The sequence below is a fragment of the Myxocyprinus asiaticus genome, chromosome 50 (genome assembly GCF_019703515.2).
Source record: "Myxocyprinus asiaticus isolate MX2 ecotype Aquarium Trade chromosome 50, UBuf_Myxa_2, whole genome shotgun sequence".
Taxonomy (NCBI): domain Eukaryota; kingdom Metazoa; phylum Chordata; class Actinopteri; order Cypriniformes; family Catostomidae; genus Myxocyprinus; species Myxocyprinus asiaticus.
Window position 1 is genome coordinate 21542255 of NC_059393.1, and position 18579 is coordinate 21560833.

An 18579-nucleotide genomic window follows, 5' to 3' on the forward strand; every position below is an offset into this window, starting at 1 on the left:
ACTATCACAAAGTAGTAGGCATGTGCCGAATGCGTTCGTATTCACGTGGTCAAAAGAGTATACTTTGAAAAGCAACATGAAGGACCGGGTGAGATCTGATCCAGAACACACAAAAACAAAGTATAGCCTACTTGAGCCTTAAATTTGCACCACACACATTGTGCACGAGACGAACCGGCATGCAGAAACCCAAAGTATACTTTGCCTGTGGGGTTTGTTCACATCCCTAACATTAAGTAGGAGCGATATATCTGCATGTTTCTTTTTCCACTTCAAAGATTAGAGTTTCAGACAAACGGTCCACATAATGATAAAAGATCTGTACAGAAGACTGACAACATTGATTGTACATGCATTTGTTGATGGAACATGAAGGAAAGAGTAAAACACAGTTCAGATCGCTGGACAGAACAAGAGTTCAACAGCAGGACACGGAAAATACACAATGCAGGAGGGGGAAAAGGCAGGAGAGATAGAATAGCTTTGAACTTGAGTATTTATTTTGTTTGGCTGTAGATAAAACTTAATTGAAACAAACAGAGAAAGCAGGAAAGAAGTATTGTTTTGACCCCTTGTGGTTCAAAAAGGGCAAATGTTTTAAAATAAAATTTTAAAGGAACAGTTACAAAAAAAAAAAAAAAAAATTCAGACAATAAAATAAAAAATCTGACAGTAAAGTATGATTTTGTGTGTGTGTGCATGTGTCTGTGCTAGTTCTCTTTTAAAATCTGACTTGAATAAATGGACACATGATATGCATTTAGAGGTGTTTTTTTTTTTAATGCCTTATTTTAACAGTAATAAATAAAGACTGCCACTCAAGTGAGAGGGGGCGGGGCTTCTCAGTGATTGGCAGCGCTATGTCACTCAGTGACTCAATCATCCAATCAAGGAGCGGCAGCAATAACAAATCACAGCATGGTAAACAGCCATTGATTCTCCCCTACTGGCTGAAAAGAAAGCAGATTCAGGTTTAAAGGGACTACATGCAAAATTTCAGGCTGTAGTTTAAAATGTACTAACCCTAACTGCATTACCTCTACGAACATTGCGTCCGGACGACCTTTGAAGCTTTGCTTAAGCAATGCCCATCGATTAAAGCATTCAGATACAACATGATCTTTAAGTTGGCTTCTAAAACATCGTCAAAATTCCAAATGGAATTCCAAGAGAAATTCCAAAGCTTCTTAGGTGCTCCTCTTCAGTCCTTCATGATCGGCTCCTGATAAAGTCAAACAATGCTAAATATTCTCTACTTCTATGACCACATATATCAGTCAAACAAACACTCATACACACATATACAAACCACAATTAGTGTCTTGGCCATACAGCCCACAATATAATAGTCTTCAAGACATACATGTGGCAGATTACAAGAGATTGAAAGAGTCAGGACATCATTGTCAGGCCATGGCCTCTTCTCAGGCAGACAGCCGGAATATCTCGCGGTCTGTTTGCCGGGATTCCACACAACATGCATAGAGCCCTCCTAAACACATGGGGGCACCACACAGCAAACGTGTCCAGGATCCGGCAGTTGGGAGGAAAATGAGAAAGGACGGAATCTTCGCAAGAGGCGACCAATGGCGTCAAGCCTCACAGATGACGACCGGAAAATCAACGTGGATACAAGGGTGATCCAACTTTATGATTCCCTACAAAGAGAATTTGCGCAAGGAGAGACGTGCTGAGTTATAATAATAATAATAATAAAAATGAACATTACATAAGATTCTAATAAATGTCAATCATAATTAAGTATATAGAAGCAAAGAATTACAAGTAAAAATCTATAGTAATTTTAAAATAATAAATGTAATGTCCGCCCATTTATGAATAATTGACTAGCTTATCAGTATAATTAATGGCAGGGACGGTACTAAGATGCAATCTTAAGGGGGGCATTTTGATCTTTAGGTTTGACATCTTTTCTCAATGCACCCCCCAGCCCCCCTTTAGACCCAGCCATGATTAATGGTAAAAACACATGCATCTGTTAACAGCATCTTGTCATTTGTTGCAGAAATCTTCCCACGGTAACAAACCTGAGGTATGAGATTCTTGTGGATTTGTTTTAGTTTGGCTTTCTTACGACCGTTTTTAGTTACTACCGTTTCTTCGTAGAACTCGTGAGCCAGGTCGCCGTCTTCATCAAAGTACAAAGAGCTATACAACACAAACACAAATAAAAACATAAATACATGAAGTTAAAAACCTTTATTACGCGTCTCTCTGGAATAGAGGTCGACCGATAGTGGATTTTGCCGATAACGATAACTAAGGTGGTGGTAAAGGCAGATAACCGATTAATCGGCCAATAGTTAAAAAAAATAATTTATAGAATGTCAAAATAAAAATGTCTTATCCTTTCCTTCCTGTGACGGGCACAGACAAAGAGTCCCAAATGAATAAAATCCCTGATGCAGTTTATTGTACAACCAAAATAACCTAAAAATAACCAGAAAAAAACAAAGATTTGGTGCAGATTTGGGTCTTTGTAAAGTATAAAGCCCGAAACACACCAGGGACTCTTATTTTGAAATGACATGATGATGGAAAAAAACTATCGGCATAGATATTTTTCTGATAATGATAGTTCCAAAAAGCAACTATCGGCACTGATTAATCGGTTAAACTGATATATCGGTCTATCTCTACTCTGGAATACTTTATTGCGATCACGACAGGTCAAATATTTTTGTGCAATGACCGATTTCCTACAAAGCTAAATATGTTTCTTGCATCCCTCTGTGCTCTTTTTCTTCTCACATAATACAACAATTTAAACTCAAAACAATATTTCATGTTAATAAAATTATTTGGTACATAGCCATGTAATAAGCGGAATAATGTACAGTCAAAATAAACCCCATCAGGGTGATATAATACCAAACCGATCACCATGTCTAACAACTCCTCAAAATATTTCATTCTCAAAATATTTTCAAACCTCAAAAAAATATATATACTGTGCTTTCCTTCTCTTGCTCAGTGTAATCAGTCCAGTTATGCTGTTTGAGATCAAGTCACATGCCTGGAGTTGTGGTTATATTTACCTCCTCCTGGTAAACACGAAAGGCGTCGCATTTCGGATGCTCCGCACCCTGGCCAGGCTTTGCTCTTGGCCCTCTTTGGCAGGTTCATCGCTGCCACCCGAACCAGAGAACGGCCAGTATCCTTTACCTTTAGACCCGCTACCACCCATTATGGGGCGCAGAACATTCTCCCCCTCTTCGGGTATACACACTCGGGTCGGACTTGCAGCCTTGGAAGAAAAAAACAGGCAGTTGTTTGATGTTTATTGTTAAATATTGACCTATTTGACGATATGAAGCTGATAAAGTCTGTCAAAAACAACATATGACTACTTATGATTGTGGGAAAGTAAACTGCATAGATCATTCATAGCTTTTCTATATGGGTAGCTGACATGAAATACTTATAGCATTTAAAACACCATATTGCAAATATTTTTTAATAACACATGCAGCTCTTACGACCTAAAATTAACATACATGGAAGAGTACTCTTAAAAATACATTTGTCAGAACACAGGTCCATTTAAAATGAACCAGTGGAGGCAAAAAGGTGATTAAAAACAAAATGTCCATTGACATGTTATATATATATATCAACTATCCACATGTCAAACACTATAATAAAGCTATATTCGTCATAAATTATATTCTTAAACCTTTAATAACTTTTTCACTACCAAAAATGTTATATAAAGTGGTATTATCAATAAATGGCTCGCAGGTTAATTATTTTATTTTGTAATTTTCTCAATTTGTGTAGCTTTCATGCTAATACGGCTGACATCATTATAATGCCCTATGCTTTCGTGTTTATAACACAATAATAATGTAATTTCTTATCGTGACACTTACTTGAATATAGTCTCCCCGTGTTAACTGAAGCGTTGCAGCAGAAATAACGCGGATTAAAGCGGGTTACATCAGATTTTTTTTTAACGTTTAGAGTCACAAACGAACCTCTGCAGATTTGAGAGTGAATCAGGACACACTTATTCACTATAGCACTCGCCGGAAATACATATGACCACTTCCGTGAGGAAACACATAGAATAAAAGTTCAGGAATTATTTATAGAATAAAAGTCCTCCGCAATTCATCGCTTTAAATTTGGGGTTCCTACAGCCGTTTTGATTTACTGGATAATTCTTTTTCTAAAATTATTTTACAGATATTACACTTAAAAATACTGATTTCTAGCCACTTAAACATTCACAACTAGAAAGTTACATATTCACTGTATGATTTTATTCATTTAGAGGCCTGGAAAACTATTTTTTTTTTTTTTTAATTCTGTTACTTCAGGATTTCCATGGGAGCCGTCTTCTTTTTCCGAGTCAAAGTTTTTTTTTTTTTTTTTATGTCATAGCATTACTTAAGTTATAATTATTTGACATAAAATAAAACTATCTTCATTCTCCTTTTATAATTTTTGAAAAAAAAAATTTCTAGCATGAAAACAGCTAAAGAAAATAATAGTAATAATAATAGTGAACCACTTTATTTTTCATGTAATAATTTCATTTGACATAATTAAAAAAACTTAAGGTGCTTTCTGTCATCAAAATAATAAATGATTCTGGCATATTTGTTCATAATAAATACAAAGTCATATTAAAGGGAAAAATATATAAATGATATTTTTATTTTAATTTCAGAGAAATTAACAGCCAATATCTTTACATGTGTACATCAATACCTGACGAAACAGTAAAAGAATCCTATTGTCAGTTTAAACCTCTGAATGATGTATCTTAAAATACTCTTTAAAATATTTGCATTAATGTATGCATTCACTGCATTCGCCACTCCACTGAAGCAGCCATTCAACTGAACCTAGCTACAACAGCAGTATTTCTTCCAGTGTAAAGTCACACTCTTCACAAACACACTTAAACACACACTACTCCTCTCTCTCACTCCATTTTCCATTCGTTTACAACACCTCTCATGCCCTCTAATGGACTCGACCATTTAAGAACAAAGGGTTCTTCCACACACTCTTTGGATTCAAACAAGCTGTGTATGAGCGTCCTAAGTACGGTTCCTTTTCATTTCTGAGGTCAGTGTACATTTCAGCCAGGTGTGCTAAAATTCTTGATAGCGTCTTTCATCTTTTCCCGTGCCAGGGCATAGCGTTGCACGATCTGTCGGACGTAATCCTCTTCCTCTCGCTGCAGTATACGCAGGAAGTTCTGGAGTTCAGGAAAACTGAATGCATCCCACTGTGAGAAAAACAAAGAATATCAAATCAGGGGGGCCTGGGTAGCTCAGCGAGAACTGACGCTGACTACCACCCCTGGAGTCGCGAGTTCGAATCCAGGGTGTGCTGAGTGACTCCAGCCAGGTCTCCTAAGCAACCAAATTGGCCCGGTTGCTAGGGAGGGTAGAGTCACATGGGGTAACCTCCTCGTGGTCACGATTAGTGGTTCTCGCTCTCAATGGGGCACGTGGTGAGTTGTGCATGGATCACGGAGAGTAGCATGAGCCTCCACATGCTGTGAGTCTCCGTGGTGTCATGCACAACGAGCCACGTGATAAGATGCGCGGATTGACGGTCTCAGAAGTGGAGGCAACTGAGACTTGTCCTCCGCCACCCGGATTGAGGTGAGTAACCGTGCCACCACGAGGACCTACTAAGTAGTGGGAATTCCAAAATTGGTGAGAAAAGGGCATAAAAAATATCCAATAAAAAAAAAACAAAGAAAATCAAATCAGTTATACGGAATATTTACATGTACTTCAGTTTGTAAAAACAAAACAAACTGTGTGATTACAATTTAAGTCTATGGGGAAACCATAGACTGTCAACACTTTTTTTTTTTTATTAATTACGTTATGAGTTTAAATTATTTTCTGTCGTAATTGACAATAATAAAGCTTAAAATTGTATTAAACCCAGAATATCCTTTTGAGGTTGTGTGATAAAATTATTAGCAAGCATACAATGTTCTAAGGGGCCGTTCAGACTGAACGCATTCTTGCGCTTAAAAACTAGACAGCGCAAAGATCAGAACAGAACACAGTTGTCTCGAGATGCTTTTTAAAATTCGACATTCTTTTTAACATGTCACAGCATCTAAAAAACACTAAATGCTGAAAAATAAATAAAAAATAGTGAGACGTGGCGCAACAGTCAAAGACGTCCATCTACATAGAAGAACAATTAAAAAGCAGTGCAGATGTACGCAAAAATGTGTTTGGTGTGAACAGCCCCTTGAATTTCCATTCGGGGTTGAGTGAATCTCACAAAATCTGTCAAACACATATCCATATCACATTTAACCCCATTATAAAAGAAAGAAATAAAACATACATTCGTTTTGCATAAAAAACAATTAAGTCTATTTTTAAGACAATCAAGATTTTTTTGTATTGTCACATTTTCAATGACAATTAAGCACATTGCCCCCCCTGCACTTCTTATTACTGTAATGCATTTTTTTTTCTCATTTTCATTACTGTAATGGGGGAAAAAAAGATTATTCATTAAATTCGCAAAGTATTTATATATCATTGTAGTTTGTATTTACTTTTTAAAAGAAAATAAAGATGTATACTCACATTAACTTCCCCCGTCTCATTCTCTTTAAGGACTAAACTGAGGACTTTCTCGTTAGGTCCAGCACACAGACGCAGGAAAAGAGGGCGCTCATCATCTGCTAACTTCCTCAAGTACACTGAAAATAGTATAATATATTACACATTTTTTGAAGACGCACAAAAACAAATTAATTACTGCATTTTGGCAAGGTTTTAAAAAGGGTGCATTGCTTAGAACAGTAGCCTAAAACTATGTCTAAATATATAGCTGGCAGATAACGCAGCTAGCGACAAAAAACGTTTCTGACGAGCTTGCTAGCTAGTTTTAATTACTCTCAAACTTTGTGAGGTACCAACGGTGTATTCTGATGGGACAGCCATATCTGTTAAGGACAGATATTTCACAAACCCCATTTTGTGGTGGCCTGGGCAGCTCAGCGAGTATTGACACTCACTACCACCCCTGGAGTCGCGAGTTCGAATCCAGGGTGTGCTGAGTGACTCCAGCCAGGTCTCCTAAGCAACCAAATTGGCCCAGTTGCTAGGGAGGGTAGAGTCACATGGGGTAACCACCTCGTGGTCGCGATTAGTGGTTCTCGCTCTCAGTGGGGTGCGTGGTAAGTTGTGCATGGATCACGGAGAGTAGCATGAGCCTCCACATGCTGTGAGTCTCCGCAATGTAATGCACAATGAGCCACGTGATAAGATGCGCGGATTGACTGTCTCACACGTGGAGGCAACTGAGACTTCCTCTGCCACCCAGATTGAGGTGAGTAACTGCGCCACCACGAGGACCTACTAAGTAGTGGGAATTGGGCATTCCAAATTGGGAGAAAAGGGGATAAAAATATATTTTTTTTAAAATCACATTTCATGTTCTGTCCAGTTTTAGAAGCATTCGCGGGTGAAATACCTCGAACACAACCATGACCTCTCTGATATCCCTCCTTCTTCTAAATGCAATCAGGTCCGCAACCAGAGTATTTGGGGGATTGGGAAAAGGGTTTTGGGAGAGCCACAACCTAAAACGCACCTCCTCGCCATCTCGGTTTGTTATGTGTCTTTTTTACTCGCTTTAAAAAGCTCAACGCAGACTGGAGGTTGGAGGGGAGTGGTTAAAGGATGTTCTGCCCAAGCCATCAAACTGACATCATCAGAGAAGGAATGTCATTCCAGAGGCAAAGCTAATTTTCAGATTTTGAGTGAAGTTTACGAAGACAAACAACTTTTTTCTGTGGACTTGCACGGATGAATTGTTCACAGCAAGACTAGTAATGCACGCTAACAAAGTAAATAGGGTCAATTTTGATTACATGCGGACTTTAAAGCAGATCAAAGGGCTTCTGCATGATTGTTTACATTTGAATTTTTTGAATGTTTGAATAGTCTTGGCCTGTTTGAACATTCCGTCAATGTAAGTGAATGGGATTTTTCTGAGATTTGATATTCCGTTGTTCGAAAACCGTAAGTCCGATCAGTTAGAAAAGTCTTGGCAACCCGAGTCAGAACAGTATGAAGGTCTGTACCAAGTTTGGTGGATGTAGCTTGAAAACTCTAGGAGGAGTTATGATTGATAATTTTGGTCTTTGTTCAGGGATTCTGGAAAAACGCTAAACCATGTATATAAATAACAGTTTGTTGGCTTTGTCAAGCCAACATAATTAGCATGTGTTCCACACCTTGATTCTGTCGCTCGCTGCGTTCGAACAGCGAGAACTTTGCGGGATTGTCCACTACGGTAAACTTTTTCAGCAGAGCTTCGATGACCTCTCTGGCACGCGTGTTGGAGCTGATGTGCAGGTGTTTCACTGTGTCTCTGGGCAGGTAAAATGAAGTGCGATGCTTCAGTGCTTTGTCTTCCCGACATCCGCCATCCAATCCCGAGGAAGAAGACGGGCTCCGTGGGGGTGGGATAGACACGGGCCGGGCCAGCTTAAACTGGACCTTTATGAAGCCAGTGTAAGACCCGTCACGGTTCTGAAGATGTAGAACAAGGACGGGACATGAGGGTGAATTTTCATTTTTGGATCTACTATCCCTTTAAGAAACCAGATTACTCAAACACATGATTTTCTTTGAACTTCATATTTATATCCGGAACCGACAGGTTTCCTTACCAGAACCATAAAGAGGTTGCTGTTGACCTGAGCATTGTATTCTTTCACTTTTTGTTGTATTTCACTGACGGACAGCTCCAGCTTCCTCCAGTCTACTTGTTCATCCTGTAGGACAGATGGAGAGGCAGCGTGTAATTCTATCAATCAGATGACCACAAAAGGCCAGCAAAGTAAACAAATGAGACCGTTTCGATTGGGTGACGTATTATGAAAGATATACAACAACTCGACAAGGCCTGACCAGCTTTATAGTTCTTCAAAAAACCCTGAGCTTTATTTTTCTGAGTTATAAACAAAGAAGGATCAAATTTTGAAGTGCTTTGACCAAATAAACTGACATTTGTGTGACTGAGTAAGTGTTATTTAATCACAATAGCTAGTTGTGATAGTACAGCATAACAATCCCAGCAGGAGACGATGCAAACACGTTTTATAAGCACGAGTTCAGGCTACACTATGAGATACAGCCGGATGCCTTTACAATCAACTCATCGAGACCACAGAAAAACACTCCCTCCCCCAGAAATAGCAGACAGGAAGTGGGAATACACACACTCATGCATCTTATGAATTCCTATCCTTTAAATTATACAATATTCAAACCTCCCCATTAACTCTTAAACTCTGTTAAGCTTCCAACATTTGCAAGATCCCTGGAAATCCTGCTACCAAGGTTTCTTCCTCATCTACTTTAACATCTTTAAACATCTTTTGCATCTTTAGAGAGTCTTTCCTTACAAATGGCACCGTTCACTTGCTTACTAAGAGGTTTGTAAGGCACTATTCTTTGTAAAACTGCTTTTTCTGGAGACATATATAGTAAAAAGTGCTATACATACTCACAGACTTGAATAAATGATTAAATATATATTAATTAAAATGTTTATTAAATATTACAATATTTTATAAATATTTGTTGTTAACAATTTATTACTAAGAATAATTAAAAAATAGTTTAATTTAGATATTAAATATGTAATATATTTAGCCATTTATTCACATCAATTTGCTTGTATATTACTCTTGCTTAATGTTATGAAAATGAAATAATTTAAATAATAATTTAAATGCAATTAATAAATATTTAATCATTTATTCACATCAATTTGCTTGTATATTACTATTACTTAATGTTATTAAAATGAAATATGTCAAATAATAATTTTAATGCAATTAATAAATACTTAATAATTGATTCACATCAATTTGCTTGTATATTACTACTACTAACTGCTATTAAAATGAAATAATTTAAGTGAAATTTATAAATATTTAATAATTTATACACATCAGTTTGCTTGTATATTAATATTACTTAATGTTATTAAAACAAAATAATTTCAATGCAATAATATTTAATAATTTATTCACACAAAGGCGCTTATACCATATATTACAATTACTTTTTGTAAAATAAAATAATTTAAATGCTGTAATATTTAACCATTTATACAGATCAATTTGCTTGTATATTAGGCTACTATTATTTAATGTAATTAAAATGAAACAATTAAGACAATGATTTAAAAGCAATTAAAAAGTTATATGTTAAATTGATTACATTTTATAGGTGTATTTAATAGATACATGCAGAGTTAACATTTACACTGAGATGTCAGTAAAATGCTTTTGACAGAAGCTACCATGTTTTGTTAGAACTACACTTTACACAAACTAGATTAATACGCAATACATGTTTCAGTTATGAGAAATAAATACAAATAAACCTGGACCCATACGGCAGATCTTTGGATAAAATGATTGGATTCAATTATTTCGTTTTAATTAAGTGTGAAAAGCAATAATAAAACAGACTGCAGGGATGCTTTGATTAGTTAATCATGTTTAGTGATGCTCAGTAGAGGAGGAGGAGGAGGAGGAGGAGGAGCCCCCCCCCCCCAATAACACACACACGCACGCGCGCACACACTTCCTCTCCCATCATAACTTAAATATCATGGAAATACAATGTATATTTGTATTAATCAAATAAGTAGAAAATATACCATGGTAATATTATAATAATCCAACGCATTGTTTTAAATATATTTATTCACTTTGTGAACACATGCATCATTTAAAAATAAACACGCACGCGCAAATGCTTTGTTGGCAAAGCGAATCGAAAGTGACGAAAGGTATGCGTTAGTTCAGTTTTTTCACGTTAAAATGGGACCATCAATTAAATAACACAAAACTAAATACGCTTATCGTTCATATTATATTTGCTGTTATTATTAACACTTGTCTTACTCTGTCTTTGCGTTTCTTGGTCTTTCTGAGTGACGTGCGCGCGGTGTAGAACTGCTCGAACTCGTGCTCGGAGTCGCTCTGGCTGCAGTATCCGCTGCTCGCGCTGCTGCCCCACGTCATGTCGAACCACTCACAGTCCGTCATTATCACGCCGAACCACACCGAGACCGAGACCACCAGTAGTTTATAAAAACGTATGTATATGTCTGAGGATGATGTGGCTGTCTCTGACCTCGTGCAACCGGGATGTAACCGTTAGACGTGTTTTAAAACCCCACCCTTCAGTTTGCCCCGCCCCCCGGATAGAATTTACAGCACACGGGCTCCTCCTTCCATTCAAAACAGACTCCGCCCCCTTTTTAAATCTTAAAGTGTTTGGTGTATAAAAGATGTTACAAAGAATAAAAAATATTATATAAATAATATAATAAAGTATAAAATAATAAATATAACATGAAATTAATTATAAAAAATATTTTTTATAATATTTCAAAAATATATATTCCTTTTTAAATAAATTTAACACATTAAATATAACTATATAATATGAATAAATAAAAAACTATATTTTATCATATTTGTTATGTATAAAATGTAATAAATATATTTGTTTTTAAATAATGTAATAAATAATATATTACAATTATATTTAGATATAATTATAACAAATGATTAAACAAAAACATATATCATATATTTTATCATGTGTTAACAGTATTTCTGCACTGAGCACTTTGGTACTTTTTGGTCTCTTAATAAGTATCCTGGAAGATTGTTTCTATGGACAATGTGTGCGAGCCTTTTCTTACCTTGAATTTGATTTTTTGATCCTACGCACCAAAACAACACGAAAATATAAACTTCTCAGTGTTTGGCACGAACACTTACACTGTTTTTTTTTTTTTTTTTTGTCTACTTATATATTATATTTAAATAGATGTTATACATAATTACAGTACAATAATATTTAAATACAAATCTATAATATGATTAAACAAAAACAATATATTTTATCATATTTATTATTTATAAAATGTAATAAATATGTTTATTTTAAACAAATGTAATGCATAATATATTACAATTATATGTATATATACGTATATAATATGATCAAACAAAAACAGTATATTTTTCATTTTTGTTATATATGTTTATATATATATATATATAAATAAATGTAATATTTAAAATGTTATAATTATATAATACAATTTAACAGAAAACAATATATTTTATCATATTTGTATATAATGTCATATTTATTTGATACTGTTTTCATATGCAGTAATAAAATGTAATAAATCTATTTATTTTTAAATAATGTAATACATTATATATATTACAATTATATTTACTGTATATATAATTATATGTAATTAAACAAACATTTTTTATAATATTTGTTATTTTTAATTATAATACATCTTTTATTTTGAAATAAATGTAATACATACACAATTATATTTAAATATAATTATATAATAGGATTAAACAATAAACTATATATTTTATCATACAATGAAACATGTATTTGATGCTGTTTTATATAATATAATATAATATAATATAATATAATATATTGCTGTGCTATTTGTGTAAGCCCTGTATATGTATATGGTCTAAAAAATGACTGGCTCTCAGGAGAATATTACGTATGTGTGTAATATGGTCCATACCGTCTGCCTAAAGTGTGTTTCTGGGAAAGTGTTGCTTGTATTCAAAAGGATTACAATTAGAAGAAAGAATATCATGCAAATGTTGCATTGGCAAATGACATTTTAAAATTATTTGCACATTTGTAATTATGTAAAAGCCCATTGTGAAGCACCATTGACTTTTTGCTGAGCTGATTAGTTACTTTACCAAGCTATCACCCTGCCCCCCCCCCCCCCCCCCCCATATCACTTTCACTTGATTACACAAGAAAGACTCACTTACACTGACAATCAATAGCAGATCTGACCTTGTCAGCTCTGCCACTGTGGTTTCGATAAATAATCATTAAATCCTCAGAAAGCTGTAACTGTATCAATCTAAAATGTATCAAACCTGTATCATGTTTTAATTTGTTACATTTGAAACAAAATATCAAGCAGCTGCTTTATTGTGCGGTTGCTAGGCAACCTCTCCTCTGCCGGCGCTGTCTTAAACTGCACGTGGCACTCACGTGACCGTGGAACTGTAATAAAAAAAGCAATGGCGGCATATGGCGCGCTGAGACACAAAACTACCTCAGGTGACAGATGACAGGGCGGGAAACTGTAATTACGTTTTAACATTAATGTATGCGCAAAATAAACAACTCTCCCTCTCACATTAACACACAAAACAAAACAGAGGAGTATATCTTAAAAGCATTTGTTTTCTCACCACATTAGTGTCCGTTTCGATTGTGTCCTCGCAGTAGTTTGATTGGTCAGTGATGAAATCACAGTTTGAGCTGCAGTCCAGTTGAATAAGCGGTTGACAGCGGTAATGACAGGTGTAATTACAGTCTAAAAAATAAATAAATACAACATAAGTTGAGAAACATATCAATAAACATTGTGTTTGGGCAACAAACTAAAATCAAGTTAATTATGTACAAGTATTTAGAAGCCCTTATTCTATGCCCTGATAGCACACATACATCACCCAGACATCTATTTGATGTGTGTTTATATCTAGAAGACGTATTTTTTAGGTTGTTTGCTCATCTGCAATACGTCTATAAGACGTTTCCACTCGGATGTCAATAAGACCTTCAGCAGATGTCTTTGAGATGTTTATGATTTGCAATGTTTGCAAATCGAATCTTTTTAAGATGTTTAGCAGATGTTAATTAAAATGTGATCCCAGATAGCACACATGCATCTCGTAGATGTCTGTTTAAGAGTGTTTCATCTGAAATGCATCGCATTCTAATTAACATCTTATAAACATCTTAAAAAGATCAGATTTACAAACGTTCTAAATCACAAACGTCTCGAATACATCTGCTGAAGGTCTTATTGACATCCGAGAGGAATTTTTTATTTAAAAATAAAAAAAAAAACATACAGAATTTAGAAAAAAAATAAGCACCCACTAACCACAATATACATCATGACCGCTAAATATTACACCTGTTGGGCGCGCAAAATGTCCTGGAAAATTGTGCCTTGTAAAGAGTGGAATCCCTGGTTACAGCTCGATTGAAAATGAAGCCCAATGGTTGAGTCTGGGACAAGGCTAAATCAGTAAAATGTACATAAATGGCATTTTAAAAGTACCATAAATAAATGTTTAAGGCAGTTTTAATGTGACCTTTAAGTAATAAAAAAAAAAAAAAAAGTTGAGATCTGTTTGTTTAAAAAAAATTAAAAAAGAAAAAGAAAAAAATCCAGGACATGTGGACACCCATAGATTAGTTGATTTAATAATTTTTAAAATCTTTTAAAGCTGAATTGTGTCATTTTTTCGATATTAAAATACTCTGCTATCCCCAGTCAGCTATGAGTAAGCAATTTGTATGTTGATTTCCCTGTGAAAAAAAATGTGATTCTGACCATGGCCGAGTCTTAAGCGTCTGACGGAGACCCAGTCAATGTTGCCCCCCACCCCGCAAACATACAAGTGTCCCAGCAAATTTTGCATCCTTGTGCAGCCCTGCTCTGACCAATGGCAGACTGTGGAAGTGTCTGGGAAACCTGTTTGAAAACTGTCATTATTTTTGCAAATCCATTTTTTTTTTTTACTCTAGTATAAAAAGAATTTCAAACATACAACCACAATCAATCTCTATCCATCATAAAATCACAAACACACTCTGTCTCAACTGTCTATTTCCCTTTCCAAACATCCTTTTCCTATTGGCCTATGGTTTTTATACAGTAAAGTTTATACAGCCCAAGACAAATATCCACATGGAAATGTGGGTTTTCATGCGTTAGACACCATTGTTACTCACGTGTACAGTGAAGACTCTGTTTGTACAGTCCCCAGATAAACTCTCCGCACAGGTCACACCAACTCAACTGTGTTTGACTGCAGGGCTGGAAGTCGTGCCCCTGCCCGGGTTTACCCATCAGCCAATTGGGGTCCTCCAAACGCACCTGTTCCCCAACCATCCGCACCACCTTTTCTTTGCTCCACCTTTCCAGCGGTTGTCCCACGGTGACCGGAGGGCAGGTAGGGGGCGCTAACTCGATGCGATCATCGGGCGCCAAGTCTTGTAATTCAATTAGCTCACATTTTGCCCCATGTTGGGAATGCGGGTAGCTATAAAGCATGGCTCAGTAAATCAGATAGCACACAGTTGGGATTAGATGCTGGATGAAACCAGAGAGATGATTTAGATTGACTATTCTGTTGGACCACTTTAAAATGACCCTGTTTTTGCATCATGTGTGCAATGTATATCTTAAAATGTATCCGCTAATAGTTGATAAATCCTGTATGAGATGATTTTTCTTCACCAGAATGCCCAGATTCATGAGTTTGAGTTGAGATGACCTCTTAAATCACAGCGGTAAAGTTATCAGCAGTGCTTTGGTCAACATCTGGCTCAATCTGTGGGAAATACATTGAGATTACATTAGATTACAGTACATTGTGGTTATCTATGTTTAACTATATTTGACATGTACAATCTCTTCTATAATCTTCACATGGACTTTAGCACCAACAGAGTCCATTAATGAGTCAATTTACTATCCTTAAAAATATTAAAATAGCAGCATTTTTACTGGCGGCCTCAGACTTTTGGAGCCCACTGTATGTTTTTACCTCTCAGCTTTTCTGAGTAAAAGAGAGACCCTTGATATTTACAGAACAGAGAATTAATTATTTACTGTGCATGGGGCAAAAGCTTCTTTACACATTACACAAAAAGTCTATGGACTGTGTTCTCTTGTAGACATGCATATAGGGATTTAACATTCCAGTGGGGTTGTACTAACAGATCTTTACTGTGCTAAAAGCATTTGACAACATCTATATGGAGACTGATCAGTATGTACATGTAGTACATTTCACTCAAGGGTTTTTGGAGCGTTTCTGTTGTAGGGCACCTCTTTTGGCTACTGTCCTAATCCTGAGAAACCCAAAAGCCTGAAGCACTAAACCAGAATAGAAAGAGGCACAAAACTGGTACACAAAAGAGCAAAAAAATACAAATAAAAAAAATAACACACAAAATAAGCAGGTAAATAAATGTTTAAATGAATGAATGCATAAACAGAATAGAATGGAAATGATAATATATACAAAATTAGATGTGAAAATATGGGCAATTGATTTTAATTTCTCTAAATAAAGCACATAAATAACAAATAAATACATTCATAAACAGCTACATAAAGAAAAAGATTTGCTTATTTATTTAAATAAATGTATATATAAATAATTTATATAAATTAATGAATATGTATTTGTTTGTTATAATTATATCAATTAAATAAAAAATAGTATTGATGCAAATAAACATAAATGAGCAAATAAATATATACTGTACATGCATAAATGCATAAATAGAATATAATGGAATAAATAACAGAATATAAAATTATTGTTATAATTTAATATAACAAATTAGATGTAAAAAGATGGGCAATTAAATTTAATTCTCCAAATAAAGTAAATAAATAACACAATATACGCAAGTAAATAAATGCAGAAATAGACATTTTTGCTTGTTTATTTAAATAAATTAAAATAAAATACATAAATAAATATTTTATATACATATGTATTTGTTTGTTATATTCTCATAAATAATTAAGCATATTTTTATTTAATACACAAGTAAACAATATTGCTGCAAATAACACAAATAAGAAAATAAAAATATGCATAAATTAATGCATGAAATAAATGAATAAAAGAGAGTATCTTGATACAGATTAGATGTACAAATATGGGCAATTGATTTTAATTGCTCTAAAGAATAATAACACAATAAGCAAATAAATAAATGCAAATAACAACTGCATACATAAAAATATTAACTTAAGTAAATTTATATCAAATATATAAATTATTGACATAAATAAATATGTATTTGTTATATTTATAATTAAAATATTATAATAATATTTAATAAATGCAAATAAAGCAAAGGACACAAATAAGCAAATGCAAAATGCATTAATAAATACATTAAATGTGTGTGTGTGTGTGTGTGTGTGTGTGTGTGTATAAATATATAGGCTAGATTAGAAAAACCTGATCCAGATTAGATGTGAAAATATATCGTTTGACTTTGACTGTTGCTGATTTGAACGTGCAGTGCAACAAACTTTTATAAAGTACCTACACCAATAATTTGTGGATTAAAGTCAGATTATACAGTTGCTTTCCCTTATTTGTTATTCTTGTAATTGTGTTTTAGAAGAGCAACCTACCTCAAACCGAAAGAAAACACTTTTAATCGTCAGAGGAACCTCAGAATGAAAGTAAACGCTTTAATTCTCCCAAATCTGTACTCACGAAATCTCTAATTTACGTAATCCGTGCGAAACGCATCTACAGTGAGAAAACGGAGCTCAGATTGAGCAAGGATAGAACAACATCTTCCATTACGCAAAAACTCAAGTCAAAAAGTGATCTTCGAGATCAAGTGATGTTTCCTCATACGAGTTGAGATTTTGAGACAGTGGGCGTCCAACACGGTCAAGGCTCGAAACCGAGTCGATTTGTTTCCCCTTCGAAAGCGCACCTTGTCCATCCCGACCGCAGATGCATTTGTGCGCATGCGCTCCAGACGCAGATTAACGCTTAATCCGGCTTGATCTGTCCTACTTCTGATGCTCTGGTTTTAATGCAACTCTGAGCAGACATCATTTCCTGCAACATTTGGAGTGGACTCTCGGGGTTTATATTCTGCCTGCGGGTTTATTTACAATGACCTTGTTTAAAATTAAACTCTACACGTTTTCTTTAGGACCTTAAAGGAACAGTACACCAAAAAAAATATATATATATAATAATAATAATAATAATAACAATAAAAAAAATCTGTCATTGAGCGTGTACAATCTTATGCTGATTATGTTTAATAATAAGCCAACAAGGTGTATGGTCAAATAAACTCCTTCAACTTCGTTCTTTTACCGGAGTAACAATTTAAGAGTAAACCAATCAGAACAAGTATATTTTTGCCCACTTTAACCTGATTTAGTGCTGCATGTAAACACCTTTACTGGCGTTCTTCCCATTTTATCCAATGTGTCCAAGTGTTGCACGCATGTCTGTTTACATTTCAATGTCAAAAACAGAAAATAAATCGATGATATCAAGTCGCATGTAAACACGTTTTTTATTGCGTTGTCTTATTTTTTTTAATTATTATTATTATTTTTTTTTATGGTTATTAGCATATTGGTGCACATGTAAACATAATACGCTTTTTTCCACGGAACACAAAACAATAATTTTTGAAGAATTTTTACACCATTCGTTTCCATACAGTGACAGTTCATAGCAACACTCAAGCTCCAAAATAATAAAAAAAAAAAAATTGGATCATAAAAGCGGCCAATGCGACTTGCGCACTACACTCCAAGTCCACGAATGTAAAAAAATGTTGCGCTGAAGCGGCGCAAAAGATTTGATGTCATTGATGCCAAACACCATTGTTTTTTGTCGTAACCAAACACGATGCGCCA

The 18579-nt window shown here is 34.9% G+C and overlaps 2 protein-coding genes across 4 annotated transcripts; both read right to left on the reverse strand.

Annotated features, from left to right (window-relative positions):
* Window positions 1-759: 759 nt before the first annotated feature.
* Window positions 760-4059, reverse strand: tusc2b (tumor suppressor 2, mitochondrial calcium regulator b). 2 transcript variants are annotated; one of them, XR_007896892.1, is made up of 5 exons: window positions 3894-4059; window positions 3060-3268; window positions 2049-2169; window positions 1038-1658; window positions 760-950 (listed from the first exon to the last, which is right to left on the reverse strand). XR_007896892.1 is itself a non-coding variant. In XM_051695481.1 (4 exons), the coding sequence occupies exons 2-4, from the start codon at window positions 3206-3208 to the stop codon at window positions 1593-1595; spliced, it is 336 nt and encodes a 111-aa protein (XP_051551441.1). In that variant the 5' UTR covers window positions 3209-3268; window positions 3894-4059; the 3' UTR covers window positions 760-1592. The 2 variants fall into 2 exon arrangements, 1 of the variants encoding a protein (XP_051551441.1); XM_051695481.1 differs by having other exon boundaries at window positions 760-1658.
* A 593-nt stretch (window positions 4060-4652) lies between these two features.
* On the reverse strand, window positions 4653-17969 carry LOC127439265 (ras association domain-containing protein 1-like). Of its 2 annotated transcripts, XM_051695477.1 has the most exons (7): window positions 17317-17969; window positions 14883-15484; window positions 13325-13449; window positions 8699-8803; window positions 8261-8558; window positions 6603-6718; window positions 4653-5263 (listed from the first exon to the last, which is right to left on the reverse strand). In XM_051695477.1, exons 2-7 carry the CDS (start codon window positions 15202-15204, stop codon window positions 5114-5116), a joined length of 1116 nt encoding a protein of 371 aa, XP_051551437.1. In that variant the 5' UTR covers window positions 15205-15484; window positions 17317-17969; the 3' UTR covers window positions 4653-5113. The 2 variants fall into 2 exon arrangements, with proteins under 2 accessions (XP_051551437.1, XP_051551438.1); XM_051695478.1 differs by lacking the exons at window positions 13325-13449; window positions 14883-15484; window positions 17317-17969 and adding an exon at window positions 10952-11232.
* Window positions 17970-18579: the final 610 nt, after the last annotated feature.

What these genes read in the sequence shown, in the direction of transcription:
- LOC127439265 (XM_051695477.1), bottom strand. Translation starts at nt 15,204, where the DNA reads ATGCTTTATAGCTACCCGCATTCCCAACATGGGGCAAAATGTGAGCTA. An exon ending in GCAACCTCTTTATGGTTCTG is followed by an intron (nt 8,559 to 8,698) that starts GTAAGGAAACCT and finishes CTACATCTTCAG; the next exon opens with AACCGTGACGGGTCTTACAC. An exon ending in ATGAGACGGGGGAAGTTAAT is followed by an intron (nt 5,264 to 6,602) that starts GTGAGTATACAT and finishes TTTTTCTCACAG; the next exon opens with TGGGATGCATTCAGTTTTCC.
- tusc2b (XM_051695481.1), bottom strand. Translation starts at nt 3,208, where the DNA reads ATGGGTGGTAGCGGGTCTAAAGGTAAAGGATACTGGCCGTTCTCTGGT. An exon ending in TTCGTGTTTACCAGGAGGAG is followed by an intron (nt 2,170 to 3,059) that starts GTAAATATAACC and finishes TGTGTTGTATAG; the next exon opens with CTCTTTGTACTTTGATGAAG. An exon ending in ACAAGAATCTCATACCTCAG is followed by an intron (nt 1,659 to 2,048) that starts GTTTGTTACCGT and finishes TTCTCTTTGTAG; the next exon opens with GGAATCATAAAGTTGGATCA.